At 46.3% G+C, this 23,353-nt stretch overlaps 1 protein-coding gene across 7 annotated transcripts in view; it reads left to right on the top strand.

The window, feature by feature from the left end:
* The first annotated feature begins 2,723 nt into the window (after positions 1–2,723).
* Positions 2,724–23,353, top strand: part of dennd5b (DENN/MADD domain containing 5B) — a 59,633-nt gene continuing 39,003 nt past the window's right edge. For 5 of the 7 annotated variants that reach the window (XM_076296323.1, XM_076296324.1, XM_076296321.1 and 2 more), the window contains exon 1: positions 2,724–3,074. In XM_076296323.1, the coding sequence (XP_076152438.1) occupies positions 2,966–3,074 (109 nt within the window). In that variant the 5' untranslated portion in view covers positions 2,724–2,965. The remainder of the gene's footprint in view (positions 3,075–23,353) is intronic. The other 2 variants (XM_076296326.1, XM_076296325.1) reach the window with 1 other exon arrangement.

The following is a 23,353-nucleotide window of genomic DNA, read 5'->3' as shown; positions in this document are numbered from 1 at the left end:
TATAATAAAGTGATATGATATGGTGAACCAGAACTGAGTAAGGACTTTATAATAAAGTGATATGATATGGTGAACCAGAACTGAGTAAGGACTTTATAATAAAGTGATATGGTGAACCAGAACTGAGTAAGGACTTTATAATAAAGTGATATGGTGAACCAGAACTGAGTAAGGACTTTATAATGAAGTGATATGGTGAACCAGAACTGAGTAAGGACTTTATAATAAAGTGATATGATATGGTGAACCAGAACTGAGTAAGGACTTTATAATAAAGTGATATGATATGGTGAACCAGAACTGAGTAAGGACTTTATAATAAAGTGATATGGTGAACCAGAACTGAGTAAGGACTTTATAATAAAGTGATATGGTGAACCAGAACTGAGTAAGGACTTTATAATAAAGTGATATGGTGAACCAGAACTGAGTAAGGACTTTATAATAAAGTGATATGATATGGTGAACCAGAACTGAGTAAGGACTTTATAATAAAGTGATATGATATGGTGAACCAGAACTGAGTAAGGACTTTATAATAAAGTGATATGATATGGTGAACCAGAACTGAGTAAGGACTTTATAATAAAGTGATATGGTGAACCAGAACTGAGTAAGGACTTTATAATAAAGTGATATGATATGGTGAACCAGAACTGAGTAAGGACTTTATAATAAAGTGATATGATATGGTGAACCAGAACTGAGTAAGGACTTTATAATAAAGTGATATGGTGAACCAGAACTGAGTAAGGACTTTATAATAAAGTGATATGGTGAACCAGAACTGAGTAAGGACTTTATAATGAAGTGATATGATATGGTGAACCAGAACTGAGTAAGGACTTTATAATAAAGTGATATGATATGGTGAACCAGAACTGAGTAAGGACTTTATAATAAAGTGATATGATATGGTGAACCAGAACTGAGTATGGACTTTATAATAAAGTGATATGGTGAACCAGAACTGAGTAAGGACTTTATAATAAAGTGATATGATATGGTGAACCAGAACTGAGTAAGGACTTTATAATAAAGTGATATGATATGGTGAACCAGAACTGAGTAAGGACTTTATAATAAAGTGATATGATATGGTGAACCAGAACTGAGTAAGGACTTTATAATAAAGTGATATGGTGAACCAGAACTGAGTAAGGACTTTATAATAAAGTGATATGGTGAACCAGAACTGAGTAAGGACTTTATAATAAAGTGATATGGTGAACCAGAACTGAGTAAGGACTTTATAATAAAGTGATATGATATGGTGAACCAGAACTGAGTAAGGACTTTATAATAAAGTGATATGGTGAACCAGAACTGAGTAAGGACTTTATAATAAAGTGATATGATATGGTGAACCAGAACTGAGTAAGGACTTTATAATAAAGTGATATGATATGGTGAACCAGAACTGAGTAAGGACTTTATAATAAAGTGATATGGTGAACCAGAACTGAGTAAGGACTTTATAATAAAGTGATATGGTGAACCAGAACTGAGTAAGGACTTTGTAACTGTGTTCTTGAGTTTGTCCTTGGTGTTTTGGTGCATATTATGTAACAAGCCTTTTGGGTGGGACTATAATATGCAATAATATGTACTGTATCTGCATGGCTTGTGTGTTCACGTTTTTGAGGTGTTTTAGTGCTTGAAATTGAATTGCACATATGCATTCTGGCCACTAGAGTGCGACAAAGAAGATATTAAACACTGCCTACAAGCAGGGTCAACCAAGCTGCCCATGTTCTGAGAATCTGAGATGATTAAGATGCATTTGCGATGCATGATACACATTTTACACTTTAATTGCTGTAGAAGTAACTGCTCTCTCTCTCTCTCTCTCTCTCTCTCTCTCTCTCTCTCTCTCACTCACTCTCTCTCTGCTCTCAAGTGGGCAAATGTCATTGTTAGGAAAATAAATCAATATATTTAGGTATTAAGTGAAGTAGATGTAGGCTAAGGGAATTGCAATGCTGCCTTTCCCCCAGATCATTTTCAGTGCAGCGATACATTTCACTATTGTATTGCACTTAAAATGCCTACAATGTCCTTCAGTTTGCAATGCTTTTTGATGGCTTTTTACCTGCAGGAAAGGAATTCTTCAGCAAGGGGGCAGTAGAGCCCTCTCCAATGCAATTGGGAAATGTATTGTCTGGCTATAATTTATGCACAAAAAATATGAAATGATAAAACAAATAGACCATTTCTGTTTATTTCATTAATTAAACTATGTAAAGAGGTTTGACTTACTCAGGTGATGGTTTATTGTTGATAAGTTGGACTTGGAACCCCGAGGAAAGGAAAGGACCAGCTTTCCCCCAAAATGACAGTAAATCAACCAATCAGTTCAGTGGAGAACAAATCATGATCGCCTATTGAGTAAATGAGTAATTTTGATGAGTAAAATGAGTAAAATTATGGATCAGGTTCAGTTGTCTTTATTAGGCTAGGTTATAAATTGTCGGCCGACATAGTTTATGAGCATGATCAAAGTTTATTACAATGAAAAAAAAACGTGTTAACCAATTCATTTACAAGGCTTCTTACCCGTTTGCCTCATGCAGCAGCCAATGATACTTTGTTGACAATTTCAAAGTCGTTGTGAATTTCAAATTTCAAACAACCTATCCTGCCCCCAAGTGGCGACGGAGGTTACAAATAAGCTCTCTCGAGCTCCCACCCTCGGAGGCCGAGAGCGAGGCAGTGAACACAGGCTTGTTGGACGAGGCGCCCAGAACAGAGCTGTCAGAGCAGCAAGACAGAGCGGGCCGGAGTAGCTCCGCTTTTCACACCAGCCGCTACTAAATCAAAGCCGAAAACGAACCTACGGAAACTACAACCACCAAAACTGCATTACGACTCTACAGTTAAGTGTATTCGAACTTAGTCGATTCGCCGCCCCCAATGGAGCGCTTTTCTTTGAAGTATTAGTCAATCCGATCCGTTTTGAGCGAGGATGAGCGTGAACAGTACGGGGACAGGGTCGGCTCCGTGCCGCTTCGCCCATTATTTCGTGATATGTGGAATAGACACCGAGACTGGGTTGGAACCAGATGAATTGGCCGGTAAGGTTAAATAACTACACAAAGTGTTTTTTTGTTTTTTAACACCACATCTCGTGTTTCGACATCGGATTCCTTTAAGGTGCCTCTGTCGAAGGCAGCATAAAGCTGTAAAGACATTCAAACAAACATGAGCTCTGTAAAGTTGTTGTGTGGAGTAGGCCTACTGAGAGGAGTTAATCGATTACTGTCCTAATTCATTTGTAACCTATTGCCAAAACTGTAGAGAGAAAGTTAAATGGTTCGCAAAAGAAACTCTCAACTCTTGTTCGAGGCCGTCTTTGTCAACAAAACCACTCAGCCCTGAAGAATGTAGGCTATGCTAAAATTTCGTTGACCAGAGGAATAGCCTATCCTATTATGTTTATTGTGCCTGATCAACCTTCTCTAATAACCCAACTGCGTGGCCTAAACCCGAAGTGGTAACGCGAGTTACAAGGATGTTTGTTTTGAGCTCAACATATCGTTGTTCTGAAATTCTCAGGCTGTTTGTTAACAGTTCACGTTCTAGGCTATGTGATTGTGAATGTCATAACCTGAAAATGAAATGAAAGCCACCCTTTATCTGTGTGTAGCGTATTTTTGTTGTTGTTTTTTTAAGTAATCTTAATAGAAACATGTATTGATATGAGTCATTGGTGGCTATCAATGGTATTTTATTCCTTTATGCAGAGGGAATCAAATTAAAGTAGTCATCATGCTGTTTTAAGTTCTTGTATTGTTGTCATGCATAATTCTGTATTTTCATAGTACACCTTGTATAGGAAAAGGTGGCAACAGCATTAAGGTTGGGGTTTGATACCAAGGAAGCACATACACTGGCAGACAATAGACTTGTATTGCAGGCTACACTGCATCATTGTACCCAAGGTAAAACAGCTTGCTAAATGTTTGTGTAAGAGTAAGATCATAGTGCTATTGCACTGCGACAGGCTCTTTTGCACAACCAGAGAGAGAGAGAGAGAGAGAGAGAGAGAGAGATGTGTCTTGATTTCATTGATCACATCTCGTTAAAGTGCAGAATGTTGAAACTGCAGCTGTCTAAGCGATGGACATGGTTACTCCTAACAACATATTTGATTGCATGACTGTTCTGTTCTCATGGAGCTCTACTTTGGTTTGGTCATCTTTGCCATTCCTCTTTGCCCCCCCCCCCCCAGGGGGTGATTGGGGCTGGTGTTATTGTGTGGTGTAATCTCTGACTTTTGGAGGATTAAATGGTGGTGGTCTTTAGCCCAGGACAGTGAGCTAAATCTATAGGCCATATTGGTGGTCATGTCCACAGGCGTTATGTGTTGGGTGTGTGCATGCATTATTTGGATAGCTGCCCCTGTGGTGCATGTCAGAATTAGAATTCCTGTCCCTGGCATGGTATCATTTGGGCTCTGCCACTGTGTCCATATGGGAGCATTTGCCACTGCAGAGGGCAACTCGGCCTGTCTGACGCTGCGTTGGGAGAACCAGGCCAGTGTGTTCCGTCTGTTCCTGTTTACACTAGCATGGCTAAAGAAGGGCAGATGCTAACCCATGCAGGAATCAGCCAAGGCACAGACGCCAGTGCCCCATTTCTGTTGTGCCATCTTAGTAAAAAAAAACTATTTGAGAATGTTGCAAAATGTCAGGTGGTGTAGTGAAAGACCCTTCACTGTAATCAGTATAATTCATTTGGAGGGAGTCATGTGGATTTGGATTCAAACTAAGATTCCATGTTTGGAAAAACATTACCCCTGTTTTAGTTCTTTTACCTCCATAAGCATGAACTACTGACATCATTGTTGCTGTCATTGTTCTGTTGATCATATTAAAGTGTCATTTTGTACATTATTTCCTCCACAGAATGAGAATAGGTCTGATGAGTGTTGCAAGTCTGGCCATAGTCACCCGTCAAATTCCTGGGTCTCTTCCCATCTTCAATCTGTGGACAGACGCACATTAAGTTTGAGGGCAGAAGTATTTGAAAGGGTTAGGGCAGGATTAAGGCTGCGCTGTTGGGGTGCAGAGCGCTCTGGGCCCGTCTGTCCCTTAAGAGCACATCATCAGCATATTTGAGAAGGGTTTAGTCCAGCCCCCAGCTCCAGATGTTGGACGAGGGACGCTCCGGTCACACGGACGTGCAGCACATCTGGCTGCATCCTGAGCTGCTTGGGTTGAAATGTTGACGTGGTCTTTGGTGGGACATTGTGAGCCAATCAGTTGGGGGCTGGGTGTCAATGGGCTGTAACCAGACCCTTCTCTCCTATCAAACAAACACTGCCATGACACTGCTTGAGTGTCAACAGCCTGGAGGTCATTAACAGTCAAGCTAGAACCATCAGAGCCCCCCCCCCCCCCCCCCCATGCAGAGGCCTAGGGCATCCGGTTAACCCTCACAGAAATACTCCCATGGATCAAGTTTCTTAACGTTTAGTTGGCCCAGTCTCGCTCACATGCCTATAAAATACTCCAGCACTCAAGAGAGCGAGCGAAAGCATGCATGACCCAGATTCATAGCTGCAACTTATTTCTGGCTGTGCTATCCTGGGCCGTCACTGTGAAAGTATCTGGCCCTGCCTTTGTGTTGGGTGGCTCTGTTTCCCCTGGCCCATTGTTCTGGTCATTGGAGCAGATTTCCTGTGGATCGCCTGCATGACTGCTCGCCGGGTATCTCCTGGGTGTGCGTGTTCTTTTGGGTTCGTGCTCACCCACTGGCTCTTTCTCTCTCTCTCTCTCTTTCTTTCTCTCTCTCTCTCTCCCTCTCTGTCTCTCTCTTTCTCTCTCTCTCACGCACACATACTCATATTCATATATTCATAGGCATTCCCAGCATTAGAATCTCATCAGTGCTATCATGGTGGTGACGAGTCTGGGGTTTTCTCTGGACTGTCCCGAACAAATAGCATCCAGGTGAATATTCTCGTGGTCACAGTGGTTGCATATGGACACATGATGACATAGGCTTAGGCTGTGACTATTTTGCGACTGAGTATTTCAGTGGATATTTTTGCTAGGTCTAATTATTTAGAGCTGTTGATTATGAAAATGGGGCATGTAGTGAAATGTTAAACGTGACCCTGTCCTTGTGTTTGGGTTGCCCTCCATGTTTGTTTGTGTGTTGTTTATTAATGTGGTGGTTGTCCCAAGCCCTGCGGAGCTGCCAGTGTTGATGGACAGTCTCTCTCTCTCTCTCTCTCTCTCTCTCTCTCTCTCTCTCTCTCTCTCTCTCTCTCTCTCTCTCTCTCTCTCTTTCTCTCCATCGCAGCAGCTGCGAAAGCAACCTATGTGCTGATTTGATTATGCAAACAGACACAGCAACCTTTTCTCCCCTCTTTCTCTCTCTTTCTCTCTCTCTCTCAATTCAATTCAATTGAGCTTTAAAAAAAATACAATTTGTATTGCCAAAGCATACATGTACGTAGTAGTGTGTAAAGACAGAAAACAAAACATCATGCATCATGCATTACTGCAACGACAGTGTTTGTGTGTCTCTCTCTCTCTGTATGGGTGTTGTAGCTAAATGCTTGGCCCCCCTGCATCTGCAATGTCCTCTTTATGAGGCTGACTGGTCTGGGCTTACAGGAATAGCTCAGGCAGTTATGACCCTCATCTTTAGTGGATTGTGAGGAGATAGGTTTGATCATTGCATTTTATTAGATGATGGTACCTCATTTCCTACTGTAAGCGTGACAGATAAATCACACAAACACACACACACACACACACACTCTGTCTCCTTTATTTTGCTCTCTCTCCCCGGTCTGTGGAAGCTTGTGTTTGCATTGATAGAAGCTTTCATGGTTCCCTTTATTAGTTGTGGTCCAATATTCTAAGAGGCCCCAAAGGCTTTTAAATGACTTCTTGCTAAATTGCCTTTTATTGGGTTTGTATATGACAGTGGGACAGAGGTGCTCAATTTGGTCCATCTCTCTAAGGATCACTTTATGAGACATGGTGGAAATGGATTCAGTACTGGAAAGCTGTTTCAGAATAAAGGCGTATAAATAGTCCCATTCTGGCACGGCGTTAGACTCCTGTGCTGTGATGTGCATTCCGAGTGTGGGGCATTCTGGGCCAAGAAGGAGAGCGTGAAGCTTTAAGGTGAGAAACAAGGCACTATTTTAGGAGCCGAGGCTGGCAGCCGGGGAGAGAGAGAGAGAGAGAGAGAGAGAGAGAGAGAGAGACTAGCTTAATGTTTTATGCTTGCTGGAAGTTCCTCCCTCACCCACACACACACACACTGTGTGGAGGAGATCCGCACACTCAGATGCTTGCAATGCTTTGCATAGCACCAGAATGCAGTCATGCTCCAGTGCGCTTCACTCTCGGTTCCTGGTGCACATGTCCGGGTATGGCCTCTCCTCCTTCCTGTTGCTTGTGCAGATGGTTCCTGTGAGGTTCTCAGCAGGGCCTGGTCCTCGAGGGACGGGTCATTGTTCCCTCGCCAGGTCGTCTCTTTACACCTGTGCCAGAACTCGCACCTCCTCGTCCTCCTCATTTACCTTCCTGTAATGAGGCAGTATCAAAGAGCCAGGCCAGTTTGGAGCTCTGTGATAATTAGGACCGAGGACGTTAGAATGTCTAAAACTGAAGATTGAACGTTGCGGCGACTCTGCCTTTGTCCTTGATGTCCGAGCGTGCTACTAAAGCTAGTTTTATGGACTCTAGAGGTGTGAGGTGGGTGACTAGTCTCCGTCTCCTCAGCTACAAATACTTTGCAAATATGACTGACGCCTCAGTGCAGAGAGGGAGAACACAAAGGGTTTAAGGGGGCTTACAGCCCCAGCCATCTGGTTGGAGTGGCCGGCCTGGATGGTAGTCTGCGGAGCGGCTATGCTAATGTTGTGAGACCTCCGCCCCCCCATCCCCCCCCCCCCCCCCCCGGCCCCAGGGACCCTGCCTTCCCACAGGGAGGCCAATGAGGTAAGGGCTCCCCTTTACCTCCATCAGACCCACAATGTCCAGGGCACTTGGCCTCCCCCTGTGATGCTCTGGACAACAAAGAGGAAAAAGGAAATGGTGATGGGGGACTGACTGGAGGCCATTTGTAAAGGCACGAGGGCAGAAACGTGCTCTCTTGTTGCAGAGGCTCTTAAATGCTGCGCTGGGTGAATGCTGGGTCTGCATGCTCCCTTGCTCTTCTACCATGGCTGAGTGCACACTGCGTTTCCCTACGCTGGAGTGATTCCTCTCTGCCGTGTGTGTCTGTGTGTGTGTGTGTGTGTGTGTGTGTGTGTGTGTGTGTGTGTGTACAGGGATGGCAATGTAGAGATGGATAGAGGAAGACGGCCCGGTCTCTGTTAAGCCAGTTAGTGTAATCCTTTCAGACGGCTCCTCGAGGCCCCTCTGATCGCGGCTGCGCTAAGCTGGCCTGCCCTGATCTGGGGTTCATCTGGAGATGCACATTTGACCTAGCACACATGTACACTGTACACACCGTATACACATCCAGACAACTCCCACATCCCCCTCCCATGTGCATGCAATGACTCCGTTGCAGATGTCTGCTTGGGCTAAATGCTTCATTCAATGCCACAGTATAACATTGGTTCTCTCGTCAGTGAAAGGATGACTGCCTTCTCATTAGAAATGCATTACTTGCACAGTCTCAAAGGCATACCTCCTCCACCCTCTATGTGCAACCCAGCAATCATGTTTCCATAAGCTGTCCATTCATCTAGGAGTAGCCATGACAAGGAGCCCCTGCTATGAGCAGATAGCCTGGCCCTGTCTGCCTGTAGTGCAGCTCATTTTGTTTCACTGAGATACCAGTCTGGCTACTGTCAATGCACGCTTCCTTCTGCCCCTGGCATGGCGGACCAATCAGCGGAAAACATTTCCCAATGGAGAGTACCCAGACTCTCTTCATGAAGTGAGTGGTCTGGTGGTACCAGGCTAGCCACCAGTTACATTTCATGGAAATGCACAATACATAGTGGGGAAACTGCATGTGCAATGTGTATGACTTCCTGCCAACCAGGGGTTTTCACTGTATTTAGTTAGTAGTCAGCTGTTTCCTTAGCTGCCACGTAATCTCGATTGTACCACTTCCAGGAAGAAAAATCTTCTTAGAAAAGAATCGTATCTAGCTGAGTGCTTGCTGCTTCCTTTGTAGCTGCTTCCAAACGGCTCCCCTTAAATGGGCAGTTAACCATGGGACGTGCTATTGAAATACAAATGCTTGTCTGCCCTTTAACCTGCGAGCCCATATGCTGTGCGTTGCTCAGCTGTTGATGGGTGAAGGGGCTGGGGCCCTCAAGGGGGTGCAATACAGGACAGTTGGGGGCTGCAGTTTGGCAAGGTCAGGGTCAAACAAGAGAATGCACTCTACTCTACATGCCTTGTCATGTTGTAACGGGAGATGAAATGAATGAAGGCTCTCTGTGATTATGTGATGGTTTAGAAAACAGTAAGCAAAACTTCTTTTGTGGTGTCGGAAGTTTAACATGGGTTTGCACACGGTCTAATCTGAAGATCTTTGTCAGATATCTGAACACTGTGAGCATTGTCACAGGGGCATCAGAAAATGTCACAATGATCTTTCAGCCCAGCGCCTGACACAACAGCTGTAGTGATCTGCAGAGATGTGTCATCAACTCATGACTTGTTACAACCTGTCAGGCTTTAAACCTGGCTTGGCTTGACTTGCCTTTCCCTTCACTCAGACACATTTTCCCAAGGTCTCTTGTTTCTCAAGGCTCTCTGGGATGTGTTTGATTTAGACAAAGAAGCGAACTCCTCCAACACCAATAAAGCGCTGGAGGCTGAAATGATGGGTGGCATCAAGCCTCGCTCTCTCTGCCAGGCAATACCGCTGTGACTCATCTTCCGGTAGCTTCCACGGATCCCTCTCGGCACGTCAGGGGTTGGCGCCACTTTCACTGCATGCAAGCCGTTGCCAGGGCTACACGTTCTGGAAAGGCTCGGCGGTGAATGCTATGTGACGTCCCTCCTCTCCATGCACGTCACGCTCAGGACTGACCAGACCTCCTCGGAGGCTTGAGGGCCTCGCATTCTTCTGCTCTCTCAGTCAGGGAGCTTTTATTGACGTCTTGGTCAGAGTGAGCAGCAGGAAAGGGACATGGTGGACCGGCACTGCCCATGCATGGAGGTGGACTGTTATTATATGTGTCCATCACTGTGTATAATGTGTTATGGAAAAGAGGAAATGCTTACCTTAGCAGTTGTGATTGGAAGTGTATGGTATTCTGTAATATAAAGGTGCCTGTAAGCCATGCTTTAGTCTGACTGAGGATGGACTCTTTGGTTTGGTTGTTTTGTTTCCATTCAACATGTCTGAATACTGTATAAAATAGTATAAAAATGTTGGGACAAATTATGGCTATTAGCAATTAAAGTCCCTTTGTGTTGTGCTGTGATGGCCTTTTGTCCATTTTGAAGATTGATTTATTTCACTTATAAATGTACAAAGGTAGCAGCCTATAGCCTCCCTCAGTACTAATCACCAAAATCACAAGCAGCTGATAGGCTGTAGGAAAGCAAGAGGAATAGCAGAGAAGCATTAGCCTATGTTCAGCCACACATAAATCCTACACACTTGTGCACTGCTGCCTTGTTGCTGTTGTCATGTGCCAAGTGTCACTCTGTGAGGGGAGAAAAAGCCACTTATGTCTCTCCCTTCGGTACTCACTGATAACAGTCAATAATGTTGCTTGGTGCCATTTGCAGTCTGTAGTCAGCAGAAACACGCTGGGCCATAATAGCGCTGTACTGTGTGTTATGTAAGCAGATTTACAGCATACAGTGTGACATAACGATGGTTCTCCATCTTTACAGCACCACCGGGTCTCCATCTCACAGATTACTCCAGCCGTGGACCACACACCACACACACACACACACACACACACACACATGTGGACGCACGCACGCACCCCCACACACACACGCACACACAAAGCGTCCATTACAGAAATATGTCCACTGGGAGTGTCTCGGTGCAACAGACATTACTGTTGTGTAAATCAGGCAAAGTGAATGGCACATTCAAATCAAAAGCCCATCTCTGTCAATCAGTATTATGTCATCATTTGTGTGACTGAGCATTAGACACCACTGATGCACCACTGATTGCAATCATTTATGAGAGGAATTTGTGTGTGTGTGTGTGGATCTGTGTGAGTGATGTTGGTGTGACTGAGTGACACGCTGTCCCGATCTCATTGACTTTGACCCTTGACTGTGCTCCAACTCAGTAGGTAAGTCTCCTGATAAGCCTCAGTAAACATTCCGTCCTCAGTCAGAACGCCCCTCGCTAGCTGATAACCCCACTGTCACAAGCCAGCTGTGGTTTGTTTGGGGTGATGAACTAAAGGTCATCTAAACAGTCAATCATCTGATGTGCATAATATAAGCAACTAAGGGAATCTCCTCCTCAGTCAAAAACATGTTGATGTGAGTCACTTCTTTCTGGCCTGTAGCAGCAAAGTGTCCAGAAAAAGACATGTACTGACCAGAAGCCATGGCAATGCTTGAACATTCTATTTGGTTCCCAATCTACTTCCTCTGCTTTAAGACAACATATGGAATGTTAAAACGGAAGCCTTGTAGGGCCAACTATGATGCTGATAATGGAACTCTCTTGAAAGGGTCTATAAAGCTCCCACAGTGATCTGGCAGCCATGGTGCCAGCTCCCCCTCATTCCCACGTGGATGCTTTATGGTCCCTTTTAAAGGCTGTCAGATGGAGGCACCATGCCAGGGTAGGTGTTGTAGCATGTCTAGTGTGGAGTTGAACTGAGGAAGTGTGCGTCAGGGGATTGTTATCTCTGTTCCCCTGAGTCAGTGTCCACCAGAGGCATATAAGCACACTAGCGCCTGGGGATGGGTTGTGGCAGGAGCAATTCTCCTCTCTATTCAGGCGTCAGCCTGTCAGCCCGCTCAAAATACTTTTTAGAAAATCTGATAAAGCTGTATCTTCTACAAATGGCAACAAATGGACATGGACGCTCACATTGCTGTGGCAAATGGAGAGATCCAGAGCAGATGGTGGACGGGGGTGGACGGGGGTATGAGGTAGTGCTGCGTTTGCTGTTGCAGGCCAATGAGTCTGCTGTAGGGCCAGTGGGTGGTGGTGCCAGTCTTTGGCATCATGGAGGAGTGAGGAGGGCACTGAGGAGAGAAAGAGAGAGAGGGGGAGAGAGAAGAAGGGAAAAAGAACAGATAGCTGATGCTGCCGGGGTCAGCGTCATTGTAGACAGACCACAATGGGCTCATTCGCCTGATGAGACCATCACTGATCAGGAGTCAGTCTGTGCCTGTCTGAAGTCACACACACACACACACATACACACGCAACACACACGCACACACAAATGCATGTGCATTCACACATTTCATGCACCATCAACTATCAGCACAATAAAGCCAGTCTGTCACATCGATTGAGTTTTAAACACCGAACAAGCCTTAAGCAGCCGCCCGAGGCTTCCCCACACCCAGAGAACAGAGCGTCCTCTTCAGGGACTCAAGACTTGCGTTTGGATCATGTGTTTCTGAGGGTTGTCGTGAGGCCTCTCTCACACAAACAGATCCCTCAGTCTTGTTGTCCTTCACTGAAAAATTACACCTGGGTCATGCAGCCTGCTGAACATTTCGGCTGATGTTCTGGGAATGTTTTTTGCCGATGTTTGGGAATAAACATGTTTTTTGTTTTTTTTACAAACATGAAAACATATTACATAACTGTTCCTCTCCCTCATATTCACGATTTGTGCCTTTATCTATTTTGACACCAACAGAGAATTGAGATGCTCCAACCCTTAATAACCATGGCTGCTCTGGCCAAGAAATAATCTCAAAATGAGGCTGCTAGGTTTTTCGGCTTTGAATGAAGTTAAAAAAAAAAATCTCTTGACTGATCCAACAAATCCAACTTTTCCCCTTCATCATACTTTGATTTGTTGTGTCTATACGTCAAGTCCTCTAGTCACATGTCCCAGTTGGTCATGTTGTGTGAGGGTGGGACAGTCCAGTAGACTCCAAGCCTATTTCCCTCATCGTGTCACCTTCCAGTCCAGAGCTAAGCAGATTTCAGCCAGGCTGCGTTAGGACGCTGTGTGTAAGGGTGATTATCAAGGGCAGAGACGGGAAGCACACTGATGATGGAGCGCTGGAACAGTGATGGACAGCACATTGGCTAGAATTAAAATCAGCCATTATTTTAGAGCAGAGAGGGGTGAATAGTGAAACATTTATCTAATGTCTCTATCTCTCTGTCTCTCTCTCGGCCTGTCTGGGGCCTGATTTGCATTCTGATGAGGTCTAAAACTGCAGGGGACTTGACAACCGTCAGCTCGACGCTTTGTTTTGTGACAAAGCCAGTGAAGGGTGGGACTGATGATTCCACAGCTTGTTTTCACCTGATTGTTTTAAGTTGCGATTTTTCGGTTCTCTCTGGAAGAGTTTATTTTTCTTGCTGTATCTTGTCTCTATTTTGCTCATTGTTGTCTTTATCAACTGCATTTGTTCGTAGAAACTGAACCTTTTACAAAAAACGCTTCCCTCCGATGCTTCCCTAAACGCTATCATGACCGAGCAGGGAGGCTAAAAATGTCCAACATCTGTTATGCAATCCCTCTAGATTATGCATGTTCTGTCTGGACACTCAATTTTTTCCCACAGTAATGCACTCATCCGTTTTGCTGATGGCTTTTTGTCACACGTTGTTGTGATCCCCCCCCCCCCCCCAGTGGCTGGAGCCAGTGGTCCAGTGGAGGGGGAGGGAGACTGGAGAGAAATTGAGATGAATGAAGGACTGTGAGTTCTGATCAGGACAGAGATGTGTAATCATCACGTATGATGTTACTGTGGGGCAAATGCATACGGTTTAGTTGCATCATGGCTGTTGCAGAGGCGAGTGATGTGGTTATTTGTTCAGTAGATGAAATTGAGCAGAAATGTGCAGGTTAAATCGTCTAGAATGATGTGGGTGTTGTGATGCAGGAGACCTGCTAGGAGACCTGAATCAGAGTCAGATTGGTGTTATGTGAGGCATGTCAGTGTTTTCATGTTCTGTCTGAATTTGAATCCCCAGCACTGTGGCAGCTATGCAATGCAAACTAAGCACAGATTGGTGGCTGATTGTGGCTGGAAAAGGCCTGAGGATTAAACTGCTGATTAGCCGTCTGCTTTTCTCACCAGTCTGGACACCAGTGGGGCAGTGGAGTGTCTTAGCAACATGCTAGCTCTATATGGCAAGGCAGTTTTGTCTCTTTAATCCAGAATTATCCATAGAATCTCCATTGTTTCATATTTTGATTCACTATACATTTAATTGAAGAGTGTTTTGCTAACGTCGGTCTCCCATACAGTTCTTAGGTAGGCAGAACGACATTAGCTGAAGGAGAGGGAGGGTCACGGGCCGTTGTGCTAATGGTAAGCGTTGTTTTGCTCAGCAGACATCGCTGGTCTTTTCACCAATCCCTCCAAATCCATGACGAGTTGCCATGGAGACAGATTGCTCTGATGCAGAAGCAAATGATATGCATGTCTGGAAAGAGGCCCCCCATCCCCCACTCGCTGAGGAACATGGTCCCAGGGTCCCCTTGATTTAATTACCTTCACAGAACAGAATTCATATTGCCTGTCAGCCCTGGCATCATAGGAAGGTGTATGGGTTGGTTGTTTACCAAGCTGCTCGAAGACGGCCAGTGAGTGCTTGCTAATGGAGGCCACTGTGTATTCTCATGGACATGTGACCACCCAGGCAGCCTTGGAAATGCCCTCCCCTGCCTCCCTTAAGGACTTGCTCTCAGAGCCTTCACAGACCAAATGGATGTGAAAGGGTGTTTTTTTTTTCATTCACATACTATGCTGTTTTTGCTTCTGCAAAGACCTTGGGACAGTTAAAAGCGAGAGGTAGATAGGTAGATAGATTGAGACTGTGTGCTTGTAAGTTACTCCCTCCAATAGTCTAGGCTTCTTTTTCCTTTTGTCCACTCTACAACAACAACACGTTACATTTATACTGTATAGCGCTTTTCTCAACACTCAAAGCGCACTCTAGATTTTGCTTCAATACCACAGAAGGAAAATGTGTCCAGAAGCCTTATGTGGCTCCTGCATGGCCGTTACTGGAATTCCACAGCTGCACAATGGCACGCTGACGAGCTGTATTTTAAGAGGGACGGCGGAAGCCTTGCACTACATTCTTCTGTTCTGGAAACTGGGCCAAAGCGAGAGTCTGACTGTTCTAATAGTTCCAGTTTTGAAAAGCAACATAAAAGTGAACGTTTCCGTTGCCTCTCCTGACTGAAATGGGGTCCTGATGCTGTGAAATGGCCGCGTGGCTGTGGCTTGTTGTTGTGCGTTAGTTGGTCAGAGAGAACACTCACCCCGAGGGGGTCAGCCTCAGCCTGGCCCCTGCTTCCTCCCTGCATGTGACACGAACACTGCAGCTAATAGCTTGTTTTTCTTTCCTCCATCTTTGTCTGTCCATCTCCCTACCCCCTTTTCTCTCTCTCTCTCCCTCCCTCTCTCACTCTCTCTTTCCCTCTCTCTCCCCCTCACTCTGATTAACTCCCACATGCTTACTTCCTCCCTCTCTCTCTGTCTCTCTCTCTCTCTGTCTCTCTCTCTCTCTCTCTCTCTCTCATTTTTCAGTCTTATTCTCTGACCTTCTCTATTACTCTCATGGGTGTTCAGTGGACAGCTGACGAGGAAGTGTCTGTCTCTTGGGTGGTTTGTGGACAGGGCTCTCTCTCTCTCTCTCTCTCTCTCTCTCTGTCTCTCTCTCTGTCTCTCTCTCTCTCTCTCTCTCTCTCTCTCTCTCTCTCTCTCTCTCTCTCTCTCTCTCTCTCTGTCCACTCTGGTGCCCTTGAGCATGACCGCCAACAGCGCTACAAGTCTTTGAGGCTGGAGCTGTGCTAAATTAGCCCCTCAGATCTCCATTCCTGGTATTGTATCTCTGTCTGAGAACCCTCTCCTCCCATCCTGCCTTACTCGGAGATGCTCGGGGTGATATCGCGATTGAGGGCTATGACTGACTCAGTAGAATATCTGCACCTCGTCCAGCTTGCAGAGCCATGGCTATTTATATCTCCTTTCATCAGGGCTTGGGAACAGTGGGTGTGCTTGTGTTGCTGCTGACGGGGACAGCAGAGGATTCTGGGTAAGCAAAATGGTGTCCCCCAACAGGCTTGTGAATTGATGCCTGTCAGTGGAAAGAGAGAGAAAAGCTCTTCAGTATCCCTGAAAGAAGATGTAGGCCAACATGGTGCCATGTTTTAGGAGGAGGAGGAGGAGTATGGATTTTATTCCTGGAGTGGATCAGCCATAGCAGAAATAGCAGAGCAATTGATCATCTCACTAATGGCTGACATTCACCATTCACCTATAATAACTAACTGCCTTTGCCGAGGAGGGAAGTCTTTGATCTATAAAAATAAACTACTACTACAATTAAATTTGACTGAGCAAAATGTTATTTGTTAGAAACTGAAAAACAAAAGGCAATTGTGATCAATCGTTAACCAAATCCTGGAGGGAAAGGAAGCTGAAATAAAGTTAATAACGTTATTGAAAAAGGAAAAACTGGGCACTGGGCTTACTGCACAGTAAACCAATGGAGGGAGGCGACCACACCAAATGATTCCTCCACCTCATGAACCCAACAACTCTCAACCATTCTTTTCCCTCTGATTCTTCAGCAACTTTGACACTCAGTAAAGAAGTAAAATGAAGATGGCAGTGTCTGAAAATGATGGATGTTACTTACACACACACACACACACACACACGGCTTGAGTTCTAGTGAGTCATCTTCCCGCCCCTCCCCCTCCTCCTCATCCTCTCTGGCCAAAGGGACACAAACAAAGGCAGTAGAATTGCAGGGTGATGACATCACTCTCCCATAGAGCACTGCTCAGCCATGGCAGTCATTTGGGCTGCCCTCCGGACAGACCCTTTGTGTTTCGTACACACACACACACACACACACACACACACACACACACACACACACACACACACACACACACACACATCTGGCTGGTGATAAAAGAGTAGTGACGTGTTGTGTAAAGATAATTCATGATAATTAAGAGGTTAGTAAATAATGAGCCCCGTCCGTTATGTTCCATTCTCTCTTTCTTTCTCTCTCTCCCTCTCTCTCTCCTTCCTGTGGGCAGATGGCGGGGTGCTGTTGTTTTCTGATGGCCAGCCTTGGAGGGCCCTGTGTGTGTGTGTGTGTGTGTGTGGTTGCTGTTGTTGGGAGCAGTAGAGTGGCACCGCCACCTGCTTTGGCACCGTGCCGCCTGTGCAAGCCCCACCACGTAACGGAATGTGCCCAGAAGAGCAATGAGCGGGCCGGACCAGCGCCAGCACTACGGGCCCTGGCACAGAGAGAAGGAGAGAGGAGGGAAAAGACTGGAAGTCTGAAAAGAAGGGGGGATGAAGAGGGAGGGAGGGAGGGAGGGAGGGAGAGAATATAGTAGGATAAATGAAGGTGTGAGTTGTACAAGGTCTGCGTCTCCAAAGTTGTTTTCCCCTAAAGCTGTTTCTCAGGAATTCTGATTCACTTCAGTGGATCGAGTCCCAATGTGACACAGGATAGGAGCACTGCCTCCACCATCCCCAAGTCTAAACTTGCTGTGGAGACATTTCACAACCAACACACTCCTGTGGCACATTTTTATTTCTTTGCAAAAGGCTTTTCAAGACATTTCTACCACACGCTTTGGGTTTCTGATCAATTGAACTGAGCACTCTGTTTCTGCTGCCAGAGAGTACGTAATGCACCAGCACAAGGACTTGGTCTCTGCTCTTCATTGAGCTGACTATGACAGCCATTTAAGAAATTGGATTGGCCTGCTGAGTGCTGTGTGTGGGAATGATGGAGAAGCAAGTTCAGTACGCTGCCTGTTCCTTTGTAGACATCTGTCCGTAGGAGGAGAGGGGATGTGAGAGGGGGAGCACGTCTTTAACACTCTGGCCTGGGACCTCATGTTGCCATTATTCTCTCGTCTGTCTTCGTATGGTCTTAACTGGAGCTGTCCACCCAAGCCGGTCGGCGAACACTTTGGTTGTTGTGCATCCGACAGACGCTGAGGCAGCTGTCCGCATCACCCGGTTGTCGGGGCGACAAAGCCTGTCAATCACGGGGCCGTGCTTATCATGCACGCTGGGTTTGTGTGCGCGGTGTCTGACATTTGAGCTCTGCCTGTGGAACATGGAGGCCATGAATAATGCAACACCGTCTGGGCCCAGACTACAATTCTACAGCCTATTATTATTTGTGTGTGAGTGTGTGTGCAAACATGTTTGTATGATGCTCTTGTGTGTGTGTGTGTGAGAGAGAGTGTGATTATTCTTCATTAATTCAGCAGAGGCTGATTTAGACCAACTGTCAGCAGATGTTTCCCTCTGGTCCCCTGTGTGTGTGTGTTGCCTGTTGAATGTTGTACATCTCGTTCTGGGAACTGAACTGTATGGGACTATAGGATTGACGTTAACCCATGACCCCGTATGCACACACACACACACATACACACACACACACACACACACACACACAGTATAAAATGCAAACACACACAGACTCTCTATTTGCATGATGATGTGCTGTTCTTTATCAGGGTTTCTCTGGAGAGAGCATTCAGTGGTCTGCTGTTGATGTTGTGAGTCCATGGGAATGGACTGCATTTTCTTTGTGCTCCCCCCCTCCTGTCTCCGCTTAATGGAAGAGTCCGTCAGCCCTTTCATCTGTGGATGAGTGTGAAATTAATTAGCAATTCAAAGGCCGTTGTCCACACTCGTCCTGGGGAAATGAGCTCACCTCGGAGAAGAATGGAAAGGTAATGGGCTGGAGGAATATGTCTGTCTGCAGAGGGGAAGTCATCAACTCACTACTGGACGTGCTGTTCTCCCAATCCAGCGATCGTGACAGTGCAGGGCAAATATTTCTCTGAAGCATGAAGGCATTGCGTGTGTGCATGTGTGTGTGTGTGGTTTCCATTGTTTTTAACGCACATGGGAACACACGGGAACAAAAAAGTGAATTCATATTCAAATAGATTTAGTTCTTTATTGTATTGTTGGGTGAGGTATTGTTGATTTTGTTTAAGAGACTCAATTGGAGCTGCATAATGTGCACTTGATGGCCACGTACCCCCTGCTAGGATGTGGAGGTTGTTTTACGGAGTCTCTCTCTCTTTGAGGGGCAGCTTTATTGGGCCTGAGTGTCACTGATGGATGCTGGTCACGCTTCCAGCTGGCCCACAGGCTGCGCTGGGCAGCCCGGGGCAGACACCCACCACTGCTGACCAGCATGCATGGACGCTCCGGCCAGAGATCGCCCCACATGCCATGCCACACACGGAGAGGCTGAAGGCACAGGGCTTTGGCACGGTTGCCAAGCGCTTTGCTCGTATTCAGAATCTGAGCGCTTTGTTTTGAGGGGGAAACCCACCTGGGTCGAGATGGACTGAATGGGTGGCAGGTGTAGAGAGCAACGAGAATAGAGGGAGTAAGAGAGAAAGAGGATAGAGAGAAGTAAATTGAATTTTGCCGTTTGAGATGTATTCATTAGAGGAGTAATTTAGCCGCTTCACTTTCTGAGTCTGCCTGGGCCTTTATCTCGCTCTACTCCCTCTGTGAGTGTGAGTGGCGTCTGCTCTGTGGGCTTCATGGCTGAGAGCCAGCAGGGTGCTGGCTGAGTCTGTGAGGAATGCACACACACACACACACACACACACACACACGGCACGTCCCCCTCTGTTCTTATGCTCCTGGCTGACTGACCTGGAGTCAGTCGGTTCCCATCTGATGAGGAGGAGATGAGTGAGGGGGCCACCGCGAAGATGTCTGATGCACACCAGCCTCTGCTCTCCTCTGATCTCCACGGCTGGCTGCCCCAGAGGTCATAGGTCACGGTGGTTGTCATGGCCTCCTGGGTACTGAGGTTGGCCCTGAATCACTGCCCTCATTCATCTTCAACGCCGATTTGATCAGCATCTGCTCATGCAGTTTATAGATCCGTACAAAGACATAGAGCAGGGCAAGTGCAAGTCATCTGTCCTCTACTCAGACGGAAGTGTTGTTTTCTTTTTGTGGAGGAAGTGTTTAGCATATCAGTCACTTAGCATCTCCCTGCATTCAGGTCACTTGAGGACGCGGTTCAGAAGGAGCCCACGTACTCCAACAGCTCTCCTCAGTTTGCATAATGCTATTGCACTCTCCCCGGCATCATGTAGTGGGAGCTTTCCTGGCATGAGGTCTGTAGGCATGTGTTTATTCAGGTATGTCTCTGTGTTGCAGTGCAGTAACAGAATCCTCCACCACGCTGATTGGGTCTCAAGGTTAGGTTTCACTGGTGGGGAAGCCATGTTAATGTAAATGTAAATCAGGTTTGTTGGCCAAGTATACTTACAAGGAATTTGGTCTCTGCATTTATCCCATCCGTGAATTAGTGAACACACAGAGCACACAGTGAGGTGAAGCACACACTAACCCAGAGCAGTGAGCTGCCTTGCTACAGCGGCGCTCAGGGAGCAGTTAGGGGTTAGGTGCCTTGCTCAAGGGCACTTTAGCCGTTCCCACTGGTCGGGGATCGAACCGGCAGCCCTCTGGTTACAAGCCCAATGCCCTAACCAGTAGGCCACGCCAGCCCCCATTAGCTCAAGCCTAGTGCCTTTTGTTTCATTTTAAATAGGTAGGCTTGATAGCACATGATCGGGATGCCAAGCTGCCTGGAGGGATGTAGTGGGGTTTTGGGGGAATTAATTTGGGATGGGGAGGGGGCTGTTTTTATATCGCCAGGCAGACAGAAACTCATCCACTTTTAATGGGTTTCTCCCTCTCTTTCTCTCTTTTTTTTTCTCTCTCTCTCTCTCCCCCTCACCGGGGGGCAGAGTGCTGGCTTGCCTAGCAACCGGCCGTGCTGGTCTTGATGACAGTGCAGGCTGCCGATAGGTTGCCAGCCTCTCTGTGGCGCTTTCAGGCGCTGAATGGGAATGGATGTGAAGGAGACACTGTGAAATCGTCGCCGTTACAAAAACACCCATGTGTGAAATGGAGTCGGCAACTGGAGATATTTTATAACCCCAAAATAACACAATGTGTAGAGACGTGCGTGCGTGCGTGCGTGCGTGCGTGCGTGCGTTCGTGCGTGTGTTTGTTTCTCAGTGTTTTAGGATGGCAGGGCTTTGTTGGCCCTGATAAATAGATGTGGTAAGAAGTCCTTTCTCTCTTCATTTATCAAGTGGAGCCCCACCGCTCGGAGGCTGCTCTCTGTAACACTCGCTCAAAGTCAAGAGTGCCGTGGAATGGATACGCTTGCCTGTGGTGTGTGTGTGTGTGAGAAGATGGCATCTGTGTGAGTACACAAAGATGGATTTAGTGTCTTCTCACACAATACAGCATGATGACAAATCAGAATGTATAGGCCTTCATGTGAGAAAAGTGAAGAGGTTTCAATGTATGTGCGCATGTATACACACACTCTTTCACTCACTCACTCACTCTCTCACACACACACACACACACACACACACACACACACACACACACACACACACACACACACAGTTTCCCACTGTCACAGATGTGGCTTGAGCTCCTTGGATGGAGTGCAGATTGAGGGATGACCCCCATGTTAATCTAGATGTGGGCTTTAATCTAGTTATCAGGGCTAACTGTGCTAGCGGTCACGGTCCCTGCCAGCACGTGAAGGCAGACCACACTGATCTCATGGCACACCAAGACCTCTAGGGGTGTGTGTGTGTGCGTGTGTGTGTGTCTCTCTCTCTCTCTCTCTGTTTGTGTGTTTGCAGTGCACCATTGTTTGTTTTTTTCATTACTGAGAGAGCAGAGAGGAAGGTTGGAAGAATCTGTGCTTAAAGAAAAGCAATTTTTCTTCCGTGTCAACGACGCATCTTGCATCTGAATATAGAGAGAGAGAAAGATTGTCTCTTTTTCAGCGGAGAAAGCCACTCCCAGTCAGACTGCACACACAGTGTTTGGAATGCAGAGCTCTATCTGTGTTTCCCCCTCACCTCACCTCCTCTCTCCCTACTTTATCTGTCTTTTTCACCCACTCCCTCTCTTCCTCCTCCTCCTCTTCCTCCTCCTCTTCCTCTCCTCCCCACAACCTACAGTTTAGTGTATCAGCCTGTCTCCCACAGACATCTCCTGCATATGAAACAGGCTGGCTGTGTGCTGGCATGCACACACAAACGCACACACACATGCATATTACCATGTGTGCTGACAACCATATCAACACACAAACCACGGTCGGTTACCATATGCATATTAAGCTATTTTGATTATAAAACATATCCATACACACACTCTTTCTCAGGCATGCAATACACACACACACACGCACACGCACACGCACACGCACACAACACAGACAGCAGCCTGCAGACGCCACCTGCCCATGGAGCCATGCTGATTATTATGCACAATATGAAACTGATTATGTCTGCAATTACTAGGCAGAAGTGCAGTAATTCTTGTAACATATGCCTTTTTCTTTCTGACCATTTTCTCTTTGTGTGTGTGTGTGTGTGTGTGTGTGTGTGTGTGGATACAGAGATTCCATCCTTTTCAGTCTTTTGTTTTCGTGTGTGTGTGTGTGTGTGTGTGTGTGTGTGTGTGTGTGTGTGTGTGTGTGTGTGTGTGTGTGTGTGTGTGTGTGTGTGTGTGTGTGTGTGTGTGTGTTGTGGTTATGGAGATGACCAAGTGGAGGCCTGACTCTAAGGGAGGGGGGGTGAAATCGATCCCTTCATCAGTATGGACAGGCAGCGCTGGCCTTGTAAATGGCTATATATAAAACGGTCAATCATGATCCGTGTCTTTAGTATCCCCCCACACCGGTGTACATCAGAGCATGGAGCCAATGGACCTCCATTATTACCCCCGCTCAATAACGCACCAGTAGCAAAGCCAAGTGACCTACAGGAACTTATGGACTCCTCAAGGTCGCTGATGCTGAATTAAGGACGTTTTATTCATTAATTATGAATTATTAAGTATTAATATTTGTTTAATTGTAATTATTTGGTCTATTAGGAGAGACAGTTTCTGAACATGTTAGTGGACATAGAAAATAGCGTACATTTGTGCATAAGTGTATATATGACTGAATTTGAGCTCTTTTGGGGCTTGACCAGGTCTTCTGAGGACAGGGGACAGTTTGGGGGGGGGGGGGGGGGGGCTGGCTGGCTGGCTGGGATACTTTGGCTCAGAGGACTGGAGGTTTGAGCCAGTCGATAAGAGCTTGGAATCCTGTTCAGATCCCTCTGCATGCAAATAACCCTTCAGAGAGACCACAAGCAACTCCA

Source organism: Alosa pseudoharengus, unplaced genomic scaffold, assembly GCF_046254945.1.
Source record: "Alosa pseudoharengus isolate Yale_2024_CS ecotype anadromous, Long Island Sound unplaced genomic scaffold, YU_APseudo_1.1 YU_APseudo_1.1_scf_20, whole genome shotgun sequence".
Taxonomy (NCBI): Eukaryota; Metazoa; Chordata; class Actinopteri; order Clupeiformes; family Clupeidae; genus Alosa; species Alosa pseudoharengus.
Note: the sequence above shows the minus strand (reverse complement) of the source record. Positions and strands in the feature narration are given on the sequence as shown.